The 25,671-nt window shown below is 43.0% G+C and overlaps 1 protein-coding gene across 2 annotated transcripts in view; it reads left to right on the plus strand.

The window, feature by feature from the left end:
- TMEM233 (transmembrane protein 233) overlaps positions 1-25,671 on the plus strand; it is a 46,197-nt gene that overhangs the window by 13,781 nt on the left and 6,745 nt on the right. The window contains exons 2-3 of one of the 2 annotated variants that reach the window (XM_011964411.1): positions 20,043-20,179; positions 24,826-24,884. In XM_011964411.1, coding sequence (XP_011819801.1) covers positions 20,043-20,179; positions 24,826-24,844 — 156 coding nt within the window. In that variant the 3' untranslated portion in view covers positions 24,845-24,884. The remainder of the gene's footprint in view (positions 1-20,042; positions 20,180-24,825; positions 24,885-25,671) is intronic. The other variant, XM_011964412.1, reaches the window with a different exon arrangement.

Genomic DNA, 25,671 nt, shown 5'->3' on the forward strand with positions numbered 1-25,671 from the left:
TGAGACAGAGTCTCGCTCTGTCACCATGGCTGGAGTGCGGTGGTGTGGTCTTGGCTCACTGCAACCTCTGCCTCCCGGGTTCAAGTGATTCTCCTGCATCAGCCTCCTGAGTAGCTGCAACTACAGGCATGTGCCACCATGCCTGGCTACTTTTTTGTATTTTTAGTAGAGATGGGGTTTCACTGTGTTAGCCAGGATGGTCTCAATCTCCTGACCCTGTGATTCCCCCATCTTGGACTCCCAAAGTGCTGAGATTATAGGTGTCAGCCACTGTGCCCAGCCCTGTGCATAAATATTCTTATTCCCATTTTACAAATGAGGAGGCCGGGTGCGGTGGCTCACACCTGTAATCCCAGCACTTTGGGAGGCCAAGGCAGGTGGATTGCTTGAGCTCAGGAGTTCCAGACCAGCCTCAGCAACATGGCAAAACCCCGTCTTCAAAAAATACAAAATATTGGCCAGATATAGTGGCTCACGCCTGTAATCCCAGCACTTTGGGAGGCCGAGGCAGGTGGATCACAAGGTCAGGAGATGGAGACCATCCTGGCTAACACGGTGAAACCCTGTCTCTACTAAAAATACAGTAACAAAATTAGCCGAGTGTGGTGGCGAGCACCTGTGATCCCAGCTACTCAGGAGGCTGAGGCAGGAGAATGGCGTGAACCCAGGAGACGGAACTTGCAGTGAGCCGAGATCGCGCCACTGCACTCCAGCCTGGGCGACAGAGTGAGACTCCATCTCAAAAAACGAAACAAAAAAAAATTAGCCAGGCCTAGTAGTGTGTGCCTTTAGTCCCAGGTGCTTGGGAGACTGAGGTGGGAGGATCACTAGAGCACAGGACGTCAAGGCTGCAGTGAGCCGTCATCGCACCACTGCATTCCAGGTGATGTAATGAGACCCTGTCTCAAAAAAAAAAAAAAAAAAAGGAAAACTAAGGGTTTTTTTGTTTTTGTTTTTGTTTTATTATTATTATACTTTAAGTTCTAGGGTACATGCACACAACGTGCAGGTTTGTTATATAGGTATACCTGTGCCATGTTGGTTTGCTGCACCCATCAACTCATCATTTACTTTAGGTATTTCTCCTAATGCTATGCCTCCCCCAGGCTCCAGCGCCCAACAGGCCTCAGTGTGTGATGTTCCCCACTCTGTGTCCAAGTGTTCTCATTGTTCAATTTCCACCTATAAGTGAGAACATGTGGTGTTTGGTTTTCTGACCTTGTGATAGTTTGCTGAGAATGATGGTTTCCAGCTTCATCCATGTCCCTGCAAAGGATATGAACTCATCCTTTTGTATGGTTGCATAGCATTCCGTGGTGTATATGTGCCACATTTTCTTAATCCAGTCTATCATTGATAGACATTTGAATTGGTTCCAAGTCTTTGCTATTGTGAATAGTGCCACAATAAACATATATGTGCATGTGTCTTTATAGTAGCATGATTTATAATCCTTTGGGTATATACCCAGTAATGGGATTGCTGGATCAAATGGTATTTCTAGTTCTAGATCCTTGAGGAATCGCCACACTGTCTTCCACAATGGCTGAACTAATTTACACTCCCACCAACAGTGTAAAAGCATTCCTTTTTCTCCATATTCTCTCCAGCATCTGTTGTTTTCTGACTTTTTAATAATTGCCATTCTAACTGGTGTAAGATGGTATCTCACTGGGGTTTTAATTTGCATTTCTGTGATGACCAGTGATGATGAGCATTTTTTCATGTGTCTGTTTGCTGCATAAATGTCTTCTTTTGAGAAGTGTCTGTTCATCTCCTTTGCCCACTTTTTGATGGGATTGTTTGTTTATTTCTTGTAAATTTGTTTAAGTTCTTTGTAGATTCTAGATATTAGCCCTTTGTCAGATGGAGAGATTGCAAAAATTTTCTCCCATTATGTAGGTTGTCTGTTCATTCTGATGGTAGTTTCTTTTGCCATGCAGAGGCTCTTTAGTTTAATTAGATCCCATTTGTCTATTTTGGCTTTTGTTGCCATTGCTTTTTGTGTTTTCGTCATGAAGTCCTTGCCCATGCCTATGTCCTGAATGGTATTGTCTAGGTTTTCTTTTAGGGTTTTTATGGCTTTGGGTCTAACATTTAAGTCTTTAATCCATCTTGAATTAATTTTTGTATAAGGTGTGAGGCAGGGATCCAGTTTCAGCTTTCTACATATGGCTAGCCAGAGGAAAACCAAGTTTTATATTCTTCCCTATAAGGCTTGATTTTCCTTTGGGTTCAGCTGCTGTTATTATATTAAAGAACCATATATCTAGTTTATAACATTGTCTTTAATAAAATGGGGCATGGTGCAATTTACATACACATACACTAATATTGGCAGCTGTGGATGGGAGGGGGTAGTTTCCACGTAAAAGAAAATCATCAGTAAATCTGTAGTATCAAATGAAGACCAAACAGTCTACCAGTTGCTCCCTACCATAAGGTTCTGTCTTATTTCCTTCATAGCACTTCTCCCTGTCTGGAAGTTTTTAATGATAGGTTTGAGTGCTAATGGTATGGCTCCTTCAGCTCTTCAAAGGCAGGGACCTTGTCTGCCTGACTATACATGGCTGGCGTTCCCAGTTCTTACAACAGTACCAGTATGTAGTAGTGGCTTAATAAGTGTCTAATGAATGAATAAATACATAGGAAAAATGTCATACAATGTTTTAGTTGCCAAGAAATGTCACATTAGACCTACTCTTTGCCTTCTGATGGCTGAAAATAGACAATAGTTCCCATTTATTAACTGTTAGTTATGTGCCAAGCACTATGCTAAGAGCTTTTGGTGTATTCATCCATTCAAGCTGCCAGGAAATTCCATTAAGTAAGTACTTTTTTAAAAAATCACCATCCCCATTTACAGAAGCAGAGAATACAGTACAGACAATTAGTTGACTTGCTCATGATTCTGCAAGTAGGTAGCAAAACTGGGATGGAACCCAGACAGACTGGCTCAGAGCCCACACCTTCAACCTCCATGATGTAATGTCTTTCAGTATTAGAGAGAAAAAAAAAAAAAAAAAACCTTAACCCCCAAGATGTTGGTTATGGTTCCCGAATTTCAATCTAATGGAAAATTCTCCACTTTATAAAACAATTGGTGGATACCACTATAGCTCTTGCCTTTGGGAAACTCAAGATCCAAATTAAGTCTAGTCTACAGGACTCTTGCATAAAATCAACTGAAAGATAAAAAATTAATCTAGTCTCTCAGATCTGTAGATCATCTGATTTTTTAGTAGTGTGGAGGACAAAAAAAAAGATTCAGGTAACAAAATTAATCCTTTTAGGATCATAGAAATGGATCTTCAACTGTTTGGTCAACCAAGAATTCTTTTTACATACCAGTAATCATCAACTGTCCAAATGACTAGATATTTGGGCAAATTCCTAAGAAGCCTGTTTAAATAATTTTAAAAAGCAGGGTTACAGGTTGGAAAATGAAAACCTGGCTGTATGAATTTTTTCTTTTTTATCAGGAATATATATTAAAGGAATGCTAGGTGTCAGACCCTCCATTAGGCACTGGAGCAATGAATACAATGAGATATGGTCTGCATCTTCACGGAGCTCACAGTCAGGTGGCAGAACAAACACTCAAAAGTCAACAGGCCACTGAATCAAATGACTGTGACTTGCGTCAAGAGTCACGAAGGAAATAAACCAGGAGCTGAGTCATAACCTACTGACTATGGTCACAGTACCTACTTAAGATGTGGGGACCTGGCTGAATACAGTGGCTCATGCCTGTAATCCCAGCACTTTAGGAGGCTGAGGCAAGATGATCACTTGAGCACAAGAGTCTGAGACCAGCCTGGGCAACATAGCAAGACCCTGTCTCTACCAGAAAATGAAAAAAATCAGTCGGGCGTGGTGGCGTGCACCTGTGGTCCCAGCTACTCTGGAGGTTGAGGCTGGAGAACTGCTTGAGTCCAAGAGTTTGAGGCTGCAGTGAGCTATGATTGCACCACTGGGCAACAGAGTAAAACCTTGTCTCAAAAAATAAAAAATGAAGAGATGAGGAGGCCTGAGAAGGCTGCCCTGAAGATGCCAACATGTCAGCCAAGACCAGAATGAGGAGATGCTGGCCACATGAGGCAGAGAGAGAAGAGGGCCACGAGTAGAGAGGAGATGACCTGGACACAGACAGGGGGCAGGAAACGGGGAGACAGTGAGCAAGAGAAAAGGCTCCAAATGAGATGAGAGAGGCTGCAGGGGCCACCCATGTAGAGTTGGGAAGGCAGAATGAAGAATGTGAGTTTCTCCCAGGGAAATAGGGGACAACGGAAGGCTTTAGAGCTGAGGAAGCACAATGTTCCAATCCCATGTACCCACCAGTAATCCCAGCACTTTGGGAGGCTGAGGCTGGCGAATCACCTGTGGTCAGGAGTTCAAGACAAGCCTGGCCAACATGTGAAAGCCCTTCTCTAAAAAAAAAAAAAAAAAAAAAAAAAAAAAGACACCAATTGGATGTACCCACCTGTAATCCCAGCTACTTAGGAGGCTGAGGCTGGCGAATCACCTGTGGTCAGGAGTTCAAGACAAGCCTGGCCAACATGTGAAAGCCCTTCTCTAAAAAAAAAAAAAAAAAAAAAAATTAGCTGGGCATGGTGGCGTGCATCTGTAATCCCAGCTACTTGGCAGGCTGAGGTAGGAAAATTGCTTGAATGTGGGAGGCGGAGGCTGCAGTGAGCCAAGATTGCACCACTGCACTCCAGCCTGGGTGAGAGAGTGAGACTCCATCTCAAAGAGAGAAAGAGAGAGAGAGGCAAGAACAAAAAGAAAATGAATTTTTGACAGTGAAATTAGTAGCACAGCTTAGATATACCTGCCCTGTTTTCTCTATCAGTAACCAAATTTTTATTAAATTTAAAATTCAAGTCATCTACCCAGTGCTATGCATCAAACAGTGCATCAAATCTTGCTCTTAAGTTCTTTTGGGCATAATAAAATAGTTATCCTAAGGGCTTTGTGGATGGATGCACTAACTTTTGCTTATGTTTGTAGTCTCCTTAGAAAATTGCCTTTGAACACAGAAACACTGTTTGACTGTTGATGTCCCTCTTTCTGAGTCTCAGTTTTCTCATCTGTAAAATGGGGGATAAGATTACTTTTATCTCCATGGGGGTTATTGTAAGGAACCAATTATATGAAGCACATATAGTGGTTAGTCCAGGACCTGGCACAGAATAAATATTCAATAAATATTAACTATTATTTTAATATGATGATTCATTATTATGACTAATATAGCTCCTGGTTTCCCCTTTGGCCTTATCTCATCTCTCTCTCCTCTCTCCTCTCTTTTCTTTCCTTTGTTGTCCCCTCTCCTCTCTCTTTCACTCCTACAGCTCAGCCACACTGCATTTTTGGGGGAACCTTCAATAAAAAATTTGTTTCCCCCCTCCAGACCTTTGCACTTGCCATCCTCCCTGCCAGGCATCCTCTCCCCACTGCTCTCTGCAGGCCTGGCTTCTTCACAAGCCTTCAGGTCTCAGTCTACCTGCTTTCTGCTAAAACAATCTCCCTCCTCCACCCTACCTTCTTTGCCTTAATAATATTATGTATTCACCTTATTTATTTGCATGTTTATTTATTTTTTATCTCTAACAGAAAGTAAGCCCCATGAGGGCAGGGAGCAGTGCCAGGCACACAGGTGATACTCAAGAAGTAGGTTTTAAATGAATGAACTAATGAATGGCCGTCCATCTAGGACAGTGGTTCTCAATTCTGGCTGCCCCTCAGAATAACCTGAAAAGCTTTCAAAAAAAAAATCCAACGCTGGGGTCCCACCCCAGATAGCCTGATTCAGTTGGTTTGGGAACGAACTTGGGTGTAGGAATTTTTTAAGCTTCCCACACCGAGTAATTCTAAGGTGCAGCTAGAATTGGGAACCACTAATATAGGGAGATATAAAAATATAACTTTGGAGAGTTTCATCTCCGGTCTACACTGGCAGCAATCCCATAGGTACTGCTGTCTCATCCAGGGTATCATGTGAGATGTAGCAAGAGTTCTGATCTAAAGACCAGAAGGAAAGGACAAAGTACTTTCCACATTTTCCTGGCTTACGGCATTGGAGTACCTTTGCAGTTTGGTGTGAAGTGTCATGAATTCCTAGAACATTAGACCTATCGGTATTCAGTGCCAGTTATCAAAATTTATGGGGTTACTTTGGACTCTTTTTCTTTGAGGTGTGGATGCCAGGAGTTGCCTGTGCTTTCTGACAGGTGCCTGGGAGTCTCCACTGCACAGCTTCATGACTGTCTTGCTGTCCCCCACAGCAACCTTTTTGAGGTTCAGCATAGAAACGGTCACCCTCACTTCTGACTCCTGCCCAACTTTCCTCCCGTGGGTATTTAGGTATCATGTGTCCATTCAGGGAAGGCATGTATAAATAAGTTTCAAATAACCAGCTGCAGTGACCATGAGATCATTAGCATTTACTACAGAAGACAGAAACTTGCTCACTCTTCTGTCAAAGTGTGGCCTTCACTGGTTCAAGGCATCTGGTCAAGACCTGAACACTGTTATTCCATTTTGCCAATATGAGCCTAGGCCCCTAGCAAAGAGAAGAGTCACTGCAGGAGACTCCTGCATGCCTTATAAAGTATGTGATGAGAACCCATGTGTTCTATATTCTAAGAGTGAAGTGTCATGAATTCTTAGAACGTTAGACTATGCTCTTGTTCTATACTCTAAGATCCATTTGTATCACAGAGGAAAATTAAAACCAGAAAGAAACTAAAGTCCCTTCTTTTTAAAATACTTTGCAGGAAGAAGAGAGACAGCAACTGGCTGCTTAGCACACTCAAATAATGGTGGTTGGTTTATGAAATGATGAGCTCTATAGCTTAGAAAAGAACTCGGTAATGTCCAAATACCACAAATATAAGTGAACAGACAATGGACCTGGAGGAAAGGTGTGACTTGCAAGGCGTCACCGGGGGAGTTTCTCTGTGGTGATGGACCATTTCTGTTTCCTGATTGTAGTCATGGTTATTAAAATCTACATGGGTGATATTGTTTGGCTGTGTCCCCACCCAAATCTCAGTCTTGAATTGTAGCTCCCATAATCCCCACGTGTCATGGGAGGAACCCAGTGGGAGGTAATTGAATCATGGGGCCAGTTTCCCCCATGCTATTCTTGTGATAGTGAATGAGTTCTCACAAGATCTGATGGTTTTGTAAGGAGCTTCCCCCTTCGCTCGACACTCATTCTTCTCTCTCTTGCCACCATGTGAATGACATGTTTGCTTCTCCTTCTGCCATGATTATAAGTTTCCTGAGGCCTCCCCAGCCCTGTGAAACTGTGAGTCAATTAAATCTCTTTCCTTTATAAATTACCCAGTCTCAGGTATATCTTTATTAGCAGCATGAGAACAGACAATTACAGTAAATTGGTACCATGGAGAGTGGGAAGCTGCTGTAAAGATACCAGAAAATGTGGAAGCAACTTTGGAACTGGGTAACAGGCAGAGGTTGGAACAGTTTGGAGGGCTCAGAAGAAGACAAGAAAATGTGGGAAAAATTGGAACTTCCTAGAGACTTGGAGGCCTCAGAAGACAGAAAGATGTGGGAAAGTTTAGAACTTCTGAGAGACTTGTTGAATGGCTTTGACCAAAATGCTGATAGTCATATGGACAATGAAGTCCAGGCTAAGGTGGTCTCAGATGGAGATGGGGAACTTGTTGGGAACAAGAGTAAAAGTCACTCTTGCTATGCAAATGGACTGGCAACATTTTGCCCCTGCCCCAGAGATCTACGGAACATTGAACTTGAGATAGATGATTTAGGGTATCTGGCAGAAGAAATTTCTACATGGCAAAGCATTCAAGAGGGAGCAGATCATAGAAGTTTGAAAAATGTGCAGCCTGATGATGTGATAGAAGAGAAAATCCCAGCCGGGCGTGGTGGCTCACGCCTATAATCCCAACACTCTGAGAGGCCAAGATGGGTGAATTACCTGAGGTCAGGAGTTCGAGACCAGCCTGACCAAAAGAGAGAAACCCTGTCCCTACTAAAAATACAAAATCAGCCAGGCGTGGTGGCACATGCCTATAATCCCAGCTACTTGGTAGGCTGAGGCAGGAGAATCACTTGAATCCAGGAGGTGGAGGTTGCAGTGAGCCAAAATCATACCATTGCACTCCAACCTGGGCAACAAGAGCAAAACCCCATCTCAAAAAAAAGAAAGAAAGAAAGAAAGAAACCCCATTTTCTCGAGAGAAATTCAAGCCAGCTGCAGAAATTTGCATTTGCATAAGTAACAAGGAACCAAATGTTAATCACCAAGACAATGGGAAAAATGTCTCCAGGGCATGTTAGAGATCTTCAAGGCAGCCCCTCCCATCACAGGTCTGGAGGCCTAGGAGGGAAAAATGGTTTCATGGGCTAGGCCCAGGGCCCACTGCTGTGTGCAGCCTCTGGACGTGGTGCCCTGCATCCCAGTTGTTTCAGCCCCAACCGTGGCTAAAAGGAGTCAAAGTACAGCTTGGACCATTGCCTCAGAGGGTACAAGTCCCAAATCTTAGCAGCTTCCACATGGTGTTAGTCCTGAGGGTGTGCAGAAGACAATAATTGAGATTTGAGAACCTCCACCTAGATTTCAGAGGATGTATGGAAATGCCTGGATGTCCAGGCATAAATTTGCTACGGGGGCAGAGCCCTGATGGAAAACCTCTGCTAGGGAAGTATGGAAGGGAAATATGCAGTAGTAGCCTCCATACAAGGTCCCCACTGGGGCACTGCCTAGTGGAGCTGTGAGAAGAGGGCCACTGTCCTCCAGAACCCAGAATGGTAGATCCATCAACAGCTTGCACCATGCACCTGGAAAAGCTGCAGGCACTGAACACCAGCCTGTGAAAGCAGTTAGGGAGGGGGGCTGTACCCTGCAAAGCCACAGGAGTGGAGCTGCCCAAAGCCATGGGAACCCACCTCTTGCATCAGTGTGACCTGGATGTGAGACATGGAGTCAAAGGGGATCATTTTGGAAATTTAAGGTTTATTGACTGCTCTATTGGATTTAGGACTTGCATGGGGCCTGTAGCCACTTTGTTTTGGCCAATTTCTCCCTTTTGGAGCAGATGTATTTGCCCAATGCCTGTACCCACATTGTATCTAGGAAGTGACTAACTTGCTTTTGGTTTTGCAAGGTCATAGAAGGAAGCGACTTGTCTTCTCTCAGATGAGACCTTGGACTTGGACTTTTGGGTTAATGCTGGAATGAGCTGAGACTTAGGTGGACTGTTGGAAAGGCATGATTGTGTCTTGAAATGTGAGGACATAAGATTTGAGAGGGGCCAGGAGTGCAATTATATGGTTTGGTGGTGTCCTCACCCAAATCTCATCTTTGATTGTAGTTCTCATAATCCCCACGTGTCATGGGAGGGACCTGGTAGGAAGTAACTGAATCATGTGGCCAGTTTCCCCCATGCTATTCATGTGATAGCGAGTAAGTTCTCATGAGATCTGATGGTTTTGTAAGGGACTTCCTCCTTCACTCGGCACTCATTCTTCCCTCTCCTGCTGCCGTGTGAAGAAGGATGCATTTCCTTCCCTTTCCACCAAGATTGTAAGTTTCCTGAGGCCTCCCCAGCCATGCTGAACTGTGAGTCAATTAAACCACTTTCCTTTATAAATTGCCCAGTCTCAAGTATGTCTTTATTAGCAGCATGAGAAAGGACTAATACAATGGGACAAAATTCCATAGAAACATAAACTATATGAAAAAAGAGCAGGCTAGGCATGGTGGCTCGTGTCTGTAATACCAACACTTTGGGAGGCAGGAGGATAATTTGAGCTCTGAAATTCAAGACCAGCCTGGGCAACATGGCAAAACCTCATCTCTACAAAAAATACAAAAGTTACCTGGGAGTGGTAGCACTCACCTGTAGTCCCAGATACTTGGGAGGCTGAGGTGGGAAGATCACTTCAGCCAGGGAAGTTGAGGTTTCAGTGAGCCAAGATCATGCCATTGCACTCCAGCCTAGGTGACAGAGCAAGATCCTGTCTCAAGAAAAAAAAAAACACTGCCATTGGTACAAATCTATTCACTCAGGAGTTATTTTAATACAGTATCACTATAATCATAGTATTTTAATTATTTTTTAAAGACAGACCACGAGAAAGTGGGAGAAAATTTTGCAAAATATGTAACAGATCAAGGAATATTATTCAGTTATTCAGTACAGTTGCCACTAGCCACATGTAACTATGGAGCACTTGAAAAATGGCTCATACCACAGCTTTGAATAATATTTCGACCTGTTGGATTGAATAAAATGTATATTATTGAAGTTAATTTCACCTACTTATTTTTACTTTTTTGATGTGGTTACTAGAAAATTCAAAATCACCTGTGTGTCTCCCATTATATTTCTGTTGCACAGTGCTGGTCCATAATATGTAAAAGTTTCCCACAGCTCACAAAGAAAAGACAAACCAATAGAAAACTAGACAAAGGGTGTGGGTACAAAACTCATCAAGAAGAAACACATAAGATCAATAAATATTCATTTATACATACATTTGTTAATTCAACACATACTTATTGATCTCATTCTATGTTCCAGGCACTGTGTGGGTCACCAGGGAAAGCTGGCCAGTTTTAGATAAGCTGGTCTGAAAAGTCCTCTGTGAGAAGAAAACATTGGAGCTAAGATCTGAAGTGTGAAGAGATGGCTCAACCTCGCCATTAATTAATGGAATTTTATCTTGAGATTCTTTTTCACCCATCAGAATGTGGAAAAAGAGATTGATAATATACAGTATTGGCAATGATGTCGGGGAAAGAACACTTAAATACAATTAGCGGGAGCATAGATTTGGATAACCTTTTTGCAGGGCAATTTGGCTCTATCGCTCCAAATGTAAATCCATATACCGTTTGACTGAACAATTCCATTCCTAGAAATTCACCAAAAGCAAAGGCTCAAACATATGAAAATGTATCAATCAGAATGTCCACTACAGCATATTATGCAATCTCAACAAATTTTAAATAAGAAAATGTCTATAGTTATAGTTACCGGTGAGGCATGAGCATTTAAATGAGCTAGTAGGAAGCCCTTAAAAAGAATAAGACAGCCATACTCACTAGAATGTCCACTACAGCATATTATGCAGTCTCAATAAATTTTAAATAACTAAATGTCTATAGTTATAGTTATAGGTGAGGTATGAACATTTAAATGAACTAAGAGGAAGCCCTTAAAAAGAATAAGACAACCATACTCATAATGTTTATAGAACTCACAATGTTTCTGTAAGTTTGAAGCTATTTGAAAATAAAAAGTTACAAAGAAAAGATTGCACCATAACAAATCAAGACGTTCCCCAAGAATACAAGGATCATGTAACATCAGGAAGTCTGTCAATATAACTCATTATTTTAATCATGAATGGGGAAAGAAAACAAGAATAAAACAGACTTGGACACACTAGCTTGGGAAGTTGCCCACCCCATATTAAATGGAAAAAAAGCAAATTGTAGAACAAATGTTGTATGATACTGTTTGTATTTTTATATTTTTTATTTTTTCAGATACAGGGTCTTGCTCTGTCACCCAGGCTACAGTGCAGTGGCTCAATCATAGCTCACTATAATCTCAAACTCCTGCACTCAAGCAATGCTCTTGCCTCAGCCTCCTGAGTAGCTGGGATTACAGGTACATGCCACCATATCTGGCTTTTTTTTTTTTTTTTTTGAAACAGCGTCTTGCTCCGTCACCCAGGCTGGAGTGCAGTGGCACAATCATAGCTCACTGCAGCCTTGGACACTGGGACTCAAGCAATCCTCCCATCTCAGCATCCCCAAGTAGCTGGGATTACAAGCACATGCCACCACGCCAGCTAATTTTTTGTAGATACAGGGTCTTCCTGTCTTACCCAGGTTGGTCTTGACCTCCTGGACTCAAGTGATCCTCCTGCCTTGGCCTCCCAAAGTGTTGGGATTACAGGCATGAATCACTGTTCCTGGCATCCAGCTAATTTTTAAAATTTTTTTGTAGAGACAAGGGTCTTGCTATGTTGCCCAGGCTGGTCTTGAACTCCTGGACTCAAGTGATCCTCTTGCCTCAGCCTCCCAAAGTGCTGAGATTACAGGTATGAGTCACTGCACCTGGCCTATTCATATTCTTAAAACAAAGAGAGAAAAACACACACACACACACACACACAAACTCCTGTGTGTCTGTGCCTGTATGTGTGTGTGCACAATCACTGTACCAAACTAGCCACGTGACTGGGCAAATTGCTTTGACTTCTTTGTGCCTCAGTTTTCCCATCTGTAAAATGGAAACCACAAAGCACCTAGCTCATAGTGTTGTGAGGACCAATCCAATCATTCTTGAAAAACATTTAATACAGTGCCTGGCATATACTAAATGCCTCATAAATATTATCTATTATCATTGTTATTTTGTCAAAGAAAGACTGAAGGCCAAAACATTTAGAGAAGAAAACATTTTACTTCAAAAGAAATGCAAGAGAATCTACCTTCAAAAAGACCAGCTAGCCAAAGCAAAACACAAGTATTTAAAAGAAAACAGATGCAAAGCTACTAAGGTGACCAAGTTGTTTTATATTAATCTGTTCCTAGAAAACAAAACAGTATCTTTCTGAAGATATTACAATATCCACAAAGGAGGTAACCTGTGTTTAGACATCATAGTTGCAAAAGGTGGGGATGAAGCTGTCTTTGCCAAGATTTATGGGAAGCACTCAAGGTTTTAATATTTGAGGGATCAGGACTAGACAGACTGGCTCTGTTATTCTTGGTGTATCTCAGGGTGAAAATTGCTGTTTCTCTCTCCTGACTGTGATACATGATGTGCTTAGTCATAATGGAAGCAGGAGACAGTGTCAGTTTTCTTTTCATATTATTCATAGGGGGAAAAATCTAGAAGCAGATGCACCAAACTGCTAATAAGGGTTATCTCTGGGAAATAAGATTAGGGAAAGAGTTTTACTATTGACTGTGTGTGCTTCTGTAGCATTCAAATGTTTCACATGTTCATAAATTGCATTATTAATTTTTAAAAGAACAAATAAGATCATGTAAATTTTGAGTATCTAAAGCCACCCCATTTCTTCCTAGTTCTTCCACACCAGATGGAATAGTTTACATTCTAAGCTCTTCAGAAAAAGATTTATAAACCACGCATTTTCTCTAAAATCCATTTCCACTGCTTCAGTCTGTCGCATCTGCCAGGAGAACCTCAGTATAAAATTCCAATTAAAAGAGGAAAAGAATTACAGCTGACATGTTGCGGGGGCAGGCAAAGAATTCTTTCTGCTTCACTGTTAGTTCTCTACCCTTAAGCCCGGGACCCCCCAGCCATGGAAGTCCTTCACAATGAAATCTCAGAGTTGGAGTCTCCCACTCCCGTCCCTCCCCGCATCTTCTTTCTTTTACCCAGCAGGTCTACCGATGGGCAGCCCTTTTCCCAAGTACCAGGAGAGAAAATGGATTCGGAAAAGGATTTGTGGGGAGAGGAGAGTCCACACTTAATACTGAAAGAGGCTTTTCATCTGGTTTTCAAGCCAACAGAAGCCCCATTCCTAGATTCACTCAAGGTCTCCCCAACATGTCCCTGGAAAAATGGTGGTTTGCAAAGTCAGGAGGGTTACATACAAGATGCCACAGTGGCAGCAGGTGATGAAGGCGGGGCAGGATTCACCTGTGGCTTGCACCCAAATCCCCTTCAGCCAGGTCACCAAGCACAGCCTCTCTGCCTTGTGTCAAACAACTCAAATGGCCAAGGACCCTCATTTCACCTGTGCTCATGGGCAATGCACAGGTGATAGATGTACCCTTCTACAGGACAGACTGGCTGCCCTTCCCACGTTTTTGGTCACTGCTGCTGAGGACATGAAACTGTCTTTTCATCCGAACAGGCAGGATCTCTTTCTTTAGGAAAGAGAGGGGACCTCATTATTTTTCCTATGAATTCATCATCACGGCTATCATCTCAGAACTGTGTTTTCCAAGGCAGCACAATAGGTCAGTTTGGCAGGGTCTGAATTCATATAATTCTAAACTGGATTATGAGCTCAGAATTTAGGGTTCTAATATTCTATGCAGTGATTTTGCTTGTAAAACCTCTAATACAGCTTCTCAAAGTTGGGTCCCCAAAGATTCTGATCCAGTAAGGGGTAGAGAAGATTCTGTTACACCCCCAAAGAGTGCAGACTTAAAATAAGAGCAAGGCACGAAGTAGCAATTCACAGCAAAAGCTAACATTCATTGAGCATACACTATGTGCTGAGCCAATGCCAACCACTTGACACACATTAATTCATTGGATCCACCAATGTGAAGTGGGTGCTATTACTATTGCCCCCGATTTGCAGATGAGGGCACTAAGGCTTAGGAAGGTTGATAACTTGCCTTAGCTCTCACGGATGATAAGACATGGAATTTAAACTCAGATCTCTGAATTTCAAGCCCATGCTCTATTACATACTTCCTTGGAATAAATGTAAAGATGATGGGCATCTTGACCTTGAAGGACATTAAGGATAATTACATAGACCAGAAGTTTTCAATCCTGCGAAGCTTAAAAATGATAATAATAGGCTGGGTAAGGTGGCTCATGCCTGTAATCCCAGCACTTTGGGAGGCAGAGGCAGGTGGATTGCTTGAGGTCGGGAGTTTGAAACCAGCCTGGGCAACATGGCAAAACCCCATCTCTACCAAAAATCCACACACACAAAAAAAAATTAGCTGGGTGTGGTGGTATCCACCTGTAGTCCCAGCTACTCAGGAGGCTGAAGTAGAAGAATTACTTGAGCCCAGGAGGTCGAGGCTGCAGTGAGCCAAGATTGTGCTACTCCACTCCAACCTGGGTGATAGAATGAGACCCCGTCTCAAAAAAAAATTTTTTTAATGATAATAATAATGAAAGAGCAACCCAAGCATCTATCAACAGCTGAAGGGATAGACAAAATGCAATATATCCCTACAATGGAATATTGTATATATCCCTAGAATGGAATCTTGTATATATCCCTACAATGGAATATGTATCCCTGCAATGGAATATTGTATATATCCCTACAATGGAGTATTGTTCATCCTTAAAAGGGGAAAAAAATTCTGACACTTACTATAACACGGATGAACTTTGAAGACATTATTATGTCTAAGTAAAAGAATCCAGTCCCCCCAAAAAAGCAAATATTGCATAATTTCACTTGTATTAGGTATCCAGAATAGTCAAATTTATGGGACTCAGAAAGAATTGTGGTTGTCATTGGCTGGGTAGAGGGTGAATGGAAGTGAGTATTTTACAGGTATGGAGTTTCCACTGGGGAAGATGAAAATTCCAGAAATAGATGGTGGGTCATGGCTGCACAGCAATGCGAATGTACATAACGCCACTGAACAGTATACTTAAAAATGGTTAAAAGATTAAACTGTAGGCATATTTTACCACAACAAAAAAATCACACAGAAAAAACACGTGCTGCCTGGTCCCCACACCTGTTAAATCAGAATCTTTCCATGATAGGAAAGTTCTCTGCATTTTTTTCACTACCAACACCCAAGATAGGGAACTCCAGAATTCATAACTTGGAATTCGGGAACTCACCTTTCCAGAAGTCCCTAACATTGTTTTTGGTTCTCGCTCTCTCATTCATACAAGAGGACTGAAAGCAATTCCTCTTCATTACTGAGTCTTCCAGCCTGTTGCTGACTCAGGTGGCCCAGATCCAAGAATTAACTGAAGGTTCCGGAAGCAGAAAGCTCTGCGGTATACTGGGTATTTCTCTGGCTTGTAATTGTCTGCATATGTCTAATCCCCCTTGATAGTCCAGAAAGAGGAGCAATGATTACTGAAGTGCTGTGATTTCAGAATCAAGGAAGAGGGTCTCAGTGAAATCTGTAATTCACAGCTCTGATGGAGTCCTTCTGTATGTAACTTTTTTTTTTTTTTTAAATGCAGGGTCTCACTCTGTCACCCAGGCTGGAGTGCAGTGGCATGATCATAGCTCACGGCAGCCTCAAACTCATGGGCTCAGATGATCCTGCCACCTCAGCCTCCCGAGTAACTTAGACTACAGGTGTGCGTGTACATTACTTTTAAATACGTATTTCCAGCCTTCTTTGGGCTGCAGCACAACTGTTGGGTGACTCTTAGCCATGGGATGATAAAGAGAGCTTATTTTTCAAAACTGTGTGTTCTTTTTATTTTGAAAAATCGCAGACCTCAAGTATAAGTGAGCAAATAACACAATGACCTATATAATCACCAAAATGCATCAATAGTTAACATTTTTTGCCATTTTTATTTTTATTTTGCTGAAAATTTAGGCACAGGTTGCAATAATGTCACTTCTAGATAATGCAGCCTGTATCTTCTGTAGAAAAAAAATTTCTTATGTAACCAAAATATAAATATCACACTCAAGAAATTTAACATTATTATATAACATTTATTCTACATGTGAATTTCCCCAATTGTCCCAACGATATCTGCCATTGCTACTTATTTATTAATCCCAGGCGTGATCAAGGATCATACATTGCATATAATTGTTAGGTTCATCTAGTTTTCTTTAATCTAGGAGAGTCTCCTGATGTGTGTGGGTGGGTGGGTGTGCACGTCTTTCATGACATTGACTTTTTAAAAATAATTTCAAGCCATTTGTCTTGCAGAAAATTGCTCAAATAGAATATACCCTATTATTCCCTCTTAATTTAAAAAAAAAAAAAAGCTAAACATATTGAGAAAACTACATAGGGCCAAGTGCAGTGGCTCACGCGTGTAATGCCAACACTCTGAGAGGCCGAGGCGAGTGGATTGCTTAAGGCCAGAAGTTCGAGACCAGTCTGGCCAACATGGTGAAACTCCATCTCTGCTAAAAATACAAAAATTAGCCAGGCATGGTGGCACATGCCTTTAGTCCCAGCTACTCAGGAGGCTGAGGTGGGAGAATGGCTTGGACCCAGGAGGCAGAGGTTGTAGTGAGCTGAGATCACGTCGCTGCACTCCAGCCTGGGTGACAGAGCAAGACTATGTCTCAGGAAAAAAAAAAAAAAAAAAAAAAAAGGGGGGGGGGGGGGGAGGGGGGGGGGGAAGGGGAAAAAAAAAAAAAAAAGGAAAGGAAAGGAAAAGGAAAAGGAAAGGGAAGGGAAGGAAGAAGGAAAGGAAGAAGGAAATGAAAGGAAAAAGGAAAGGAAGGGAAAGGGAAGGGAAGGCAAAGGAAAGGAAAGGAAAGGAAAGGAAAGGAAATGCATAAGTAAAATGTCCTTGTCAGGGTATTTTATCAGAAGGCACATGATGTCAATTGGTTAAGATTCCCTTATTATTAAAGGGAGAAGAACAGTATCTGGCCTTCATCTCAGCAGCAGGCAGTCTCTGAATACCTCTGCTTTGCCTGGCACTGTGCTATGTTCTGCAGACCTCAAAGATGCCCTCAAAAAATTCACATTCTGTGGGGAAACAGACATATTCATTCACTCATTCAGTCAATAACATTTCTTGAGCTCCAACAATGCGCCAGACACCACTAAGTACTAGCAACAAGGACAATATTTAAATATTTAACAAGTTTGGCATGAGCACAGAATCAGAGAAGACGCTCTGCTAAGTGCACTAATAACCCTTAAGTTGTTGTTGGATCATGGGGAAACCAGGGAAAATGCAGAGGAGCAAGCGGGATGGTTGGGATACTGGGGAAGGGGGACAAGCTTCAGAGTAGCTGCTATTTATCAATGAGTACAGAGTATTTCAACATTTTAACAGCTGGGAATGACAGCGTTGGCTTGGGCATGGAGATGAACAATTCATCTAAAGTCCCTGACCTCATGGATTGATCTTCTAGTGCAGGAGTGGGTGAACTTTTTTGGTAAATGACCAAATAGTAAATATTTTTGGGCTTGCAGGCCCTACATTCTCTGGACAGAGAGGCAAAGTCCCAACTACTCAACTCTGTCTTTGTAGCACAAAAGGTAGTGTGTCAGTCCGTTTTGCACTGCTATAAAGAAATACCTCACACTGAGTGATTTATAAGAAAGGAGATTGCTTTGGTGCGTGGTTCTGCAGGCTATACAAACATGGCGCCAGTATCTTCCTCCACTGAGGACTCAGGAAGCCTTTACTCATCGTGGAAAGCAAGGGGGAAGCAACTGTGTCATGTGGCGAGAGAGAGAAAGAGACAGAAAGAGAACGATGCCAGGCTCTTTTAAACAACCAGCTCTCATGAACTAACAGAGTGAGAACTCATTACTGCAGGGAGGGCATCAAGCCATTAATGAGGGTCTGCCCCCCGACCACAACATCTCCCCCTAGGCCCCACCTCCAACATTGGGGATCACATTTCCACATGAGATTTGGAGGGGACGAACATCAAAACTGAGGTAGGCGGCGGGACTTGACTCCAGAGCAGATTGAAGACTGGCTGAAACAGGAAAAAGGCACTCAGAGCTCCTCTCCATCAGGCGTGCTCACCAGTGCCATGACAGTTTACCATTGCTATGGCAGCACCCAGAAGTTACTACCGCTTTCCAGGGCAATGACCCAGAAGTTGCCACCCCTTTCCAGGGCCACCACCCAGAAGCTGCCACTCCTTATCTAAAAATTTCTGAACAAACGGCCCCTTAATTTACATATAGTTAAAAGTGAGTATAAATCTAACTACAGCACTGCCCTGAGCTGCCACTCTCAACACGCTGCCTGTGGGGTAGCCCTGCTCTGCAGGAGCAGTCATGGAGCTGTAGCCAAGTCAGGGCTCTAATGCCACCGCCTCCATAAAGCTGTTTTTTTTTGTTTGTTTGTTTTTTTGTGTGTGTTTTTTGAGACGGAGTTTCACTCTTGTTGTCCAGGCTGGAGTCCAATGGTGCAATCTCTGCTCACTGCAACCTCCGCCTCCCAAGTTCAAGCGATTCTCCTGCCTCAGCTTCCCGAGTAGCTGGGGATTACAGGTGCCATCGCGCCCAGCTAAGTTTTTGTATTGTTAGTAGAGACAGAGTTTCACCATGTTGACCAGGCTGGTCTCAAACTCCCGACCTCAGGTGATCTCCCCGCCTTTACCTCCCAAAGTGCTGGGATTACAGGAGTGAGCCACTATGCCCAGCCTAAAGCTGCTTTCTTCTACCACCAGCTCACTCTTAAATTATTTCCTAAGAGAGGCCAAAAAAATTCCCAGGCTAAGCTCCAATTCTGGGGCTTACCTGCCCTACAACAAAACTATATCAAATAGCCACAGACAATAGTAAACAAATGAGTGTGACTATGTTCCAAATAAGCTTTATTTACAAAAACAGGCAGCAGGCTGGATTTGGCCCATGAGCCATGATTGGCAAACCCCTGTTCTAGTGAACAAGACAGACATACTCATTTGTCCTTTTATGCTACAAATACTTATCCAGCATCTTCTACATGGCAAGTATTGCACTTGACACTGGTATGCCATGCTGAACAAGACATATGGCTGGGCATGGTGGCTCATGCCTGTAATCCCAGCACTCTGGGAGACCAAGGTGGGTGGATCACTTGAGGTCAGGAGTTCAAGACCAGCCTGGCCAATGTGGTGAAACCCTGTCTCTACTAAAAGTACAAAAATTAGCTGGACGTGGTGGCAGCCGCCTGTAATCCCAGTTACTCGGGAGGCTGAGGTAGGAGAATTGCTTGAACCTGGGAGGCGGAGATTGCAATGAGCCAAGATTGTGCCACTGCACTCCAGCCTGGGTGACAGAGTGAGACTCTGTCTCAAAAAAACAGAAAAAAGACAGATGATGACCTTTGCCCATGTTGCACTTACATGCTGGTGGGAGAGACAAAATCTTATTATGTGAATGCTAAGACAAAAGTCATCAGGAAATACAGAGGGGGCAGTTAACTCATCCTTAGTGTTTAGGGAAGGATTCCTGGAGGAGGGGATGACTGTGTTGTTTGTTTAGCAGCCTGTCAGTGAGATGAGCAAAGTCACCAGAGGGCTCTTGGAGCCTTTTCATCAGGACAGCCTGAGTACTTCCATCCCTTTCCCTGTGGGTTATCTGTCATCACCAGCTCTTCCCTTGTGTCCCCCAGTCTCTGAACAGCTACAACGACGGAGACTACGAAGGAGCCAGGCGGCTTGGGCGGAATGCTAAGTGGGTAGCCATCGCCTCCATCATCATTGGCCTTCTCATCATCGGCATTTCTTGTGCAGTTCACTTCACAAGGAAGTAAGTAGGCTTTCTGAATCCCTCCCTATGTCAACTGCCCTTTCTCGAATGCCCATTGGAATCTGTTAGGGTAGATTAGGTTATGCTCCAGTAACAACCCCAAGCCAAAGGGTTTTCATGTTTTCTTCTCAGAATAAATCTGTCCCAGTCCAGAGGGACACAGCAACATTGTGGATCTTCTAGTGCAGGAGTGGGTGAACTTCTTTGGTAAATGACCAAATAGTAAATATTTTTGGCCTTACAGGCCCTACATTCTCTGGACAGAGGGACATAGTCCCAACTACTCAACTCAGTCTTTGTAGCACAAAAGTAGTGTGTTAGTCCATTCTGCATTGCTGTAAAGAAATACCTCAGACTGAGTGATTTATAAAGAAAGAAGATTTGGATCCTTCTTTGGATCAACAATATGGATCCATTCATGGATCATATAGGTCAGTAGAAGGTCTCTCCTCCACACAGTCACACAGGGTCCCACGCTATACAAAGCTCCACCATCTTGTAGCTGCTCTGTCTAGAACAGAAGCCAACAAACTTTGTCTGTAAAGGGCCAGATAGTAAATCTTTTAAGCCTTGCAGGCCATATGGTCCCGATCATGGTCTCTGGCACAGCTACTTAGCTCTGCCATTTTAGCACAAAAGCAGCCATAGACAATATAGAAATGAACAGGCGTGGCTGTGTTCCAATAAAACTTTATTTACAAAAACAGGCATCTGTCTGTGGGCTGCAGTTTGCCAACTTCAGATCTAGAACATGAGGTGTCCTCAGGCAAAGGCGGGGGAGAGGAAGACTGGAGAATCCTACATGGGCTTTTTACTGCCTGGCGACAAATGTCGCTTAGGCTCACATTGACTGAAATCAGTCACATAATCCCACCTAACTGTAAGAGGGTGGGAAATGTGGGAGAGTAAATGGGATATTTAGGATTGCTATTTGCTCTGCCCTAGAACATCATCTGCTAAATAAACTCCTACTTGCATCAAACTAGCATAACTGTTTTAGTTTAAGGGCAGAAGGGTCACCACGTATTTTTGGTATTGACAATGAACTCTCATCTCATAAAAAGACGGATGCTGTTGATGTGTTGTCCCTCTGAACTGGGACAAATTTATTCTGATTTCTTTAACCAGCTCAGATGGGCTCCATCTGCTAGAATCAATAACACTTTCCATCAGAAGTCTGACAGATGGCAAGGTCATGTGATAGGCAACCCAGACCCGGAAATGACAAGCCCAGATCCATCTCTGTCTTGCTATGTAATTTCTGGTAAGACAGATAAGAATGCTGAGAAATTCTTTCACTTTTCTGTCAGAGCGGCATGGCTACTCCTATACCCTTGACCAAAATTCTACACCCATCGAGCTGAGAAGGTCAACCTCTTTCTCTTGGTTGACAAAGGAGGCTTACCGAGTTGGGTGAGGGAGGAAGGAGACCTCTTTTGACATTCCAGATCAGCCAACCCAACCTTGGCAACCAAGAGAGTAACAGATGTCATGGTAGATCCGCTTCCTATCAAACAAGGCAGATCCAGGAACAATCAGTGGCAGCTGGGTAGAGGGGAAGATATCAAAACAGGAAGTGTCACGAAAGAAAAGTAAATGGCTTTGGCCAAAGAAAAGAGAAAAGGACACTCAAACATGAAAGGAAACTCATGGTTTCTTGCCTGCAGGATGGCAAATTTGATGTTGGCCTATGAAGAGAAAGATGGTTGGAGAATACATGTGAATGAATCTGACTATATTCTTCAGAGAAGGTGTAAGGTGCTTGTGAACTTGTGAGCAGGGGAGCCACAGAGTGTGGGTTTAATGGTGCGGTTTTGGCACCACACTGCCTGGACCCAGGTCCCAGCCACCACTTATTCACTGTGAGACCTTCAGCCAATTGTTTAACATTCCTGAACCTCAGTTTCCTCACCTGTAAAATGAGAATAATTCGTTTCATAAAGCTATTGTAAGGTTAATTGGATGACTCACAGAATGTGTAGGTTGGTGTCTCTGTTCTTTAGTGGGTGCACAAAAATATAAATCATTTATTAATCCTATTATTACTATTATTATCAATGTTACTGGGAAAGGACCTCAGAATTCAAGATGTCATTAAATAGAATTCAAGGCTTTATGCTTATGAGCCAAACAAAGGACAGTGTTCCAAGGGAATGAGGCCAAGCCTTGGCTTGGCTCCTGGGAACTTGTGAAAATGCATACTGCCTAGATTAGTGTTTGAGCTAAGTGGGTCATAATAATAGCAGCTGACACTAACATAGACCTTGACATATACCAGGTACTGTTTTAAGCTCTTACATGAATTAATCCTCATTGAGTCTTCACAGCAACCCAAAGAGGTAGATAGGTATTATTATCACTATTTTGCAGATGAGGAAACCGAGGCTCAGAGAGGTGAAGTGACTTGCCCAAAGCCTCACAGCTAGTTAGTGGAAAAAGTAGGATTTAAAACCAGGATAGTGTCACTCTTCAGGCTGTGTTCTTAGCCAAACTCCGCACTGCCTCTAAGTCAATATGTCCCTGCTAGTACACCCAGTAACAAAGGCCAGTAAGTGGTACTTGCTTTGTGGCTAACTCCAGGGTTTATTTACGGGGGAATGGTATGGTGAGGTTTCAACTTACAGAAATGTGTGATGAGTCAGGGCCAAGGTTCACAAAATCAAAGGAGTACAGGGGTCAGGGAAAGGACATACATGAGGTAGCCTGGTTATAGGACAATAGGAAGTGGTGGGGACCATGGTAATTTCAAAAGCACAGTTTAAAGGAAGCAGCCACCACTCTGCTCCAACTGTAACCACTTACCATGCAGGCTTCATGGGGCTCATTTTTCAAGAGATGTTGGAAATCTGGAATTTTATGTAAAATCTGATTTTTAGATATTGACAAGCAATTCACATTACCAAAACACAGAAACAATATTTGCAGCCTAGACACTATCTACTTTGCAGTCTCTAGTGGACAGTCAGCTTTCAAAGATCAGTTTGCTCATGGCAACTCCATCCAAGAAGTGTTGGAAGGGATCTAGAAGCATTCGTATGTAGACTTTCTCCAATTTTAATACAAGTGTTTTTATCTGGGGATGAAGTGTTTCTGCTTGTGATTGAATGTCTCTGCTTGTGATTGAAGCTTCCTTAGGAATAAAAGCTATGAGAAGGAGTAGCCTCTCTGTTCCTTCTTCCTAAAAGGCACTGTTCACAATGGTTAGAGCCTATGATTTAATACCAGCTTTATCAGGATTCAGATCCTACTTCTACCACACAGGCTATCTGGGCAAATTATTAAACTCTCTCTGCCTCAATTTCCCTAACTATAAAATGAGAATTGAATTATTTCCCCATCTGTAGGGTCAAATTCCTTCTAGATGCCATTCCCTCTGTTATTAAAGAAAACAGGCCAGGCATGGTGGCTCATGCCTATAATCCTAGCACTTTGGGAGGCAGAGATGGGAGGATCTCTTGAGGCCAGGAGTTCCTTGAGCAGCCTGGGCAACATAGCTAGACCCCATCTCTTTTTTTTTTTTTTTTTTTTGAGACGGAGTCTTGCTCTGTCGCCCAGGCTGGAGTGCAGTGGCTCGATCTCAGCTCACTGCAAGCTCTGCCTCCCGGGTTCAGGCCATTCTCCTGCCTCAGCCTCCCAAGTGGCTGGGACTACAGGCGCCCGCCACCTCGCCTGGTTAGTTTTTCTGTATTTTTTAGAAGAGACGGGGTTTCACTGTGTTAGCCAGGATGGTCTCGATCTCCTGACCTCGTGATCCGCCCGTCTCGGCCTCCCAAAGTGCTGGGATTACAGGCTTGAGCCACCGCGCCTGGCCTAGACCCCATCTCTACAAAAAAAAATTTTTTAATTAGCTGGGCATGGTGGCACACACCTGTATTCCCAGCTATTTGGAAGGCTGAGATGGGAGAATGACTTGAGTCCAGGAATTCAAGGCTGCAGTGAGCTATGGTCATGCCATCACATTCTAGCCTACGTGACAGAGTGAGACCCTGTCTCAAAAAATAAATAAATAAATTTTAAAAGAGAGTTCCATGGAGAAACTCAAATTTAAAGGCTTTGTCATATGCATGTATCGGCAAGAGAAGGCGGGGGGAGACAGAGAGAAAGAAGGAAGGAGGCAGAAAATAGCCGTTAGAGAATGAAATCAATTCTGTCTTCCAAGTAACACGGCCAATTTCTCAGTAATCCTTTGAAATTAAACCTCCCAGCCCTCATTTATGGGAGGAATTAAATGGCAATGTGAAACTTCTAAGGCAAAAGTGCCCAAGCTTTACACTCCATAAGAGTTACCTGGAGAGGTTTAAAAAAAGTTAGCATCCGAGCCTCACCTCAAAAGATTCCAACTTGCTAAATCAGAAGTGAGGCTCAAGAACATCTGCATGTTTCAGCTGCCCCTGCTCCCAACCTGAGGATTCAGACGCAAGTGGCGGGCAGAACAGTCTTTGCCAAACCTTGGCAAACATCCTGCATCAAAGTCCACAAGGAAGAACGTGCGGATGGTGGCCATTCATGGACTGGCCAGTTTTCATTTACAGCAAACTCATCATCCTAATCTGCTATGTCTAACCCAATGCTAGGGAGGGGAATGGAGTTGCCACCTAGCAGGTCTACCCACAGGCAGGCTCCTTTGCAACAATCTGTTTCCACAGAGGGGCTGGAAAAATCTGACATTAGAGGAGTCGAAGCCTGACCCAAAACCCATGAATCTGTGAGTTTTCTGAGTTTATTCATTTCCAAATGCTGTCTGGGGGCCGGGTGTGATGGCTCACACCTGTAATCCAATACCTTGGGCTGACGTGGGAGGATCTCTTGAGGCCAGGAGTTTAGGACCAGCCTGGGCAACATAGCAAGACCCTGTCGCTCCAAAAAATATTTCTTTTAAATTAGCTGGGTTTGGTGGTGCACACCTGTAGTCCTAGCCATTCAGGAGGCCGAAGCAGGAGGATCTTTTGAGCCCAGAGATTGAGGCTGCAGTGAGCCGTGATCGTACCACTGCACTCTAGCCTGAGCAACAGAGTGAGACCCTGTCTCAAACAAACAAACAAACAAAACAAACAAAAAAAAAAAACAAAAACACTGTTTGAAGTAAACTACTGCCTTTTAAAAATTGTAAATTCCCTGTCTTAAAAAAAAAATGATTCTTAATCCTTATCAAGAAAGCTGTAGCCAGTGTGTTAGAGAACAGATTGAAATCTCAAATGGTTGAAATCGCGGGTAGTTTATTTCCTTGGCATAGTCTCAGATCATGATAGTCTTTACCCAAACTCATGAAAAGCTCTCATTCATCCTATGTTACAGGATATCTACATAAGCCACATGGTGGCTGGGGCAATGAAACACAGGGTTTCATGACATCAAATTCCTAAGAGCTGGGAATTATTCAACTGAAATATTAAACCATTTTGGATAGAATCCTGCATTGACAGCAGAGAATTGTTCTTGTCCAGACAGAATCATGGACTTGCAGTCTTTCAAAGTCAGAAAACTCTCCACCC

Source organism: Mandrillus leucophaeus, unplaced genomic scaffold, assembly GCF_000951045.1.
Source record: "Mandrillus leucophaeus isolate KB7577 unplaced genomic scaffold, Mleu.le_1.0 Scaffold7, whole genome shotgun sequence".
NCBI lineage: Eukaryota > Metazoa > Chordata > Mammalia > Primates > Cercopithecidae > Mandrillus > Mandrillus leucophaeus.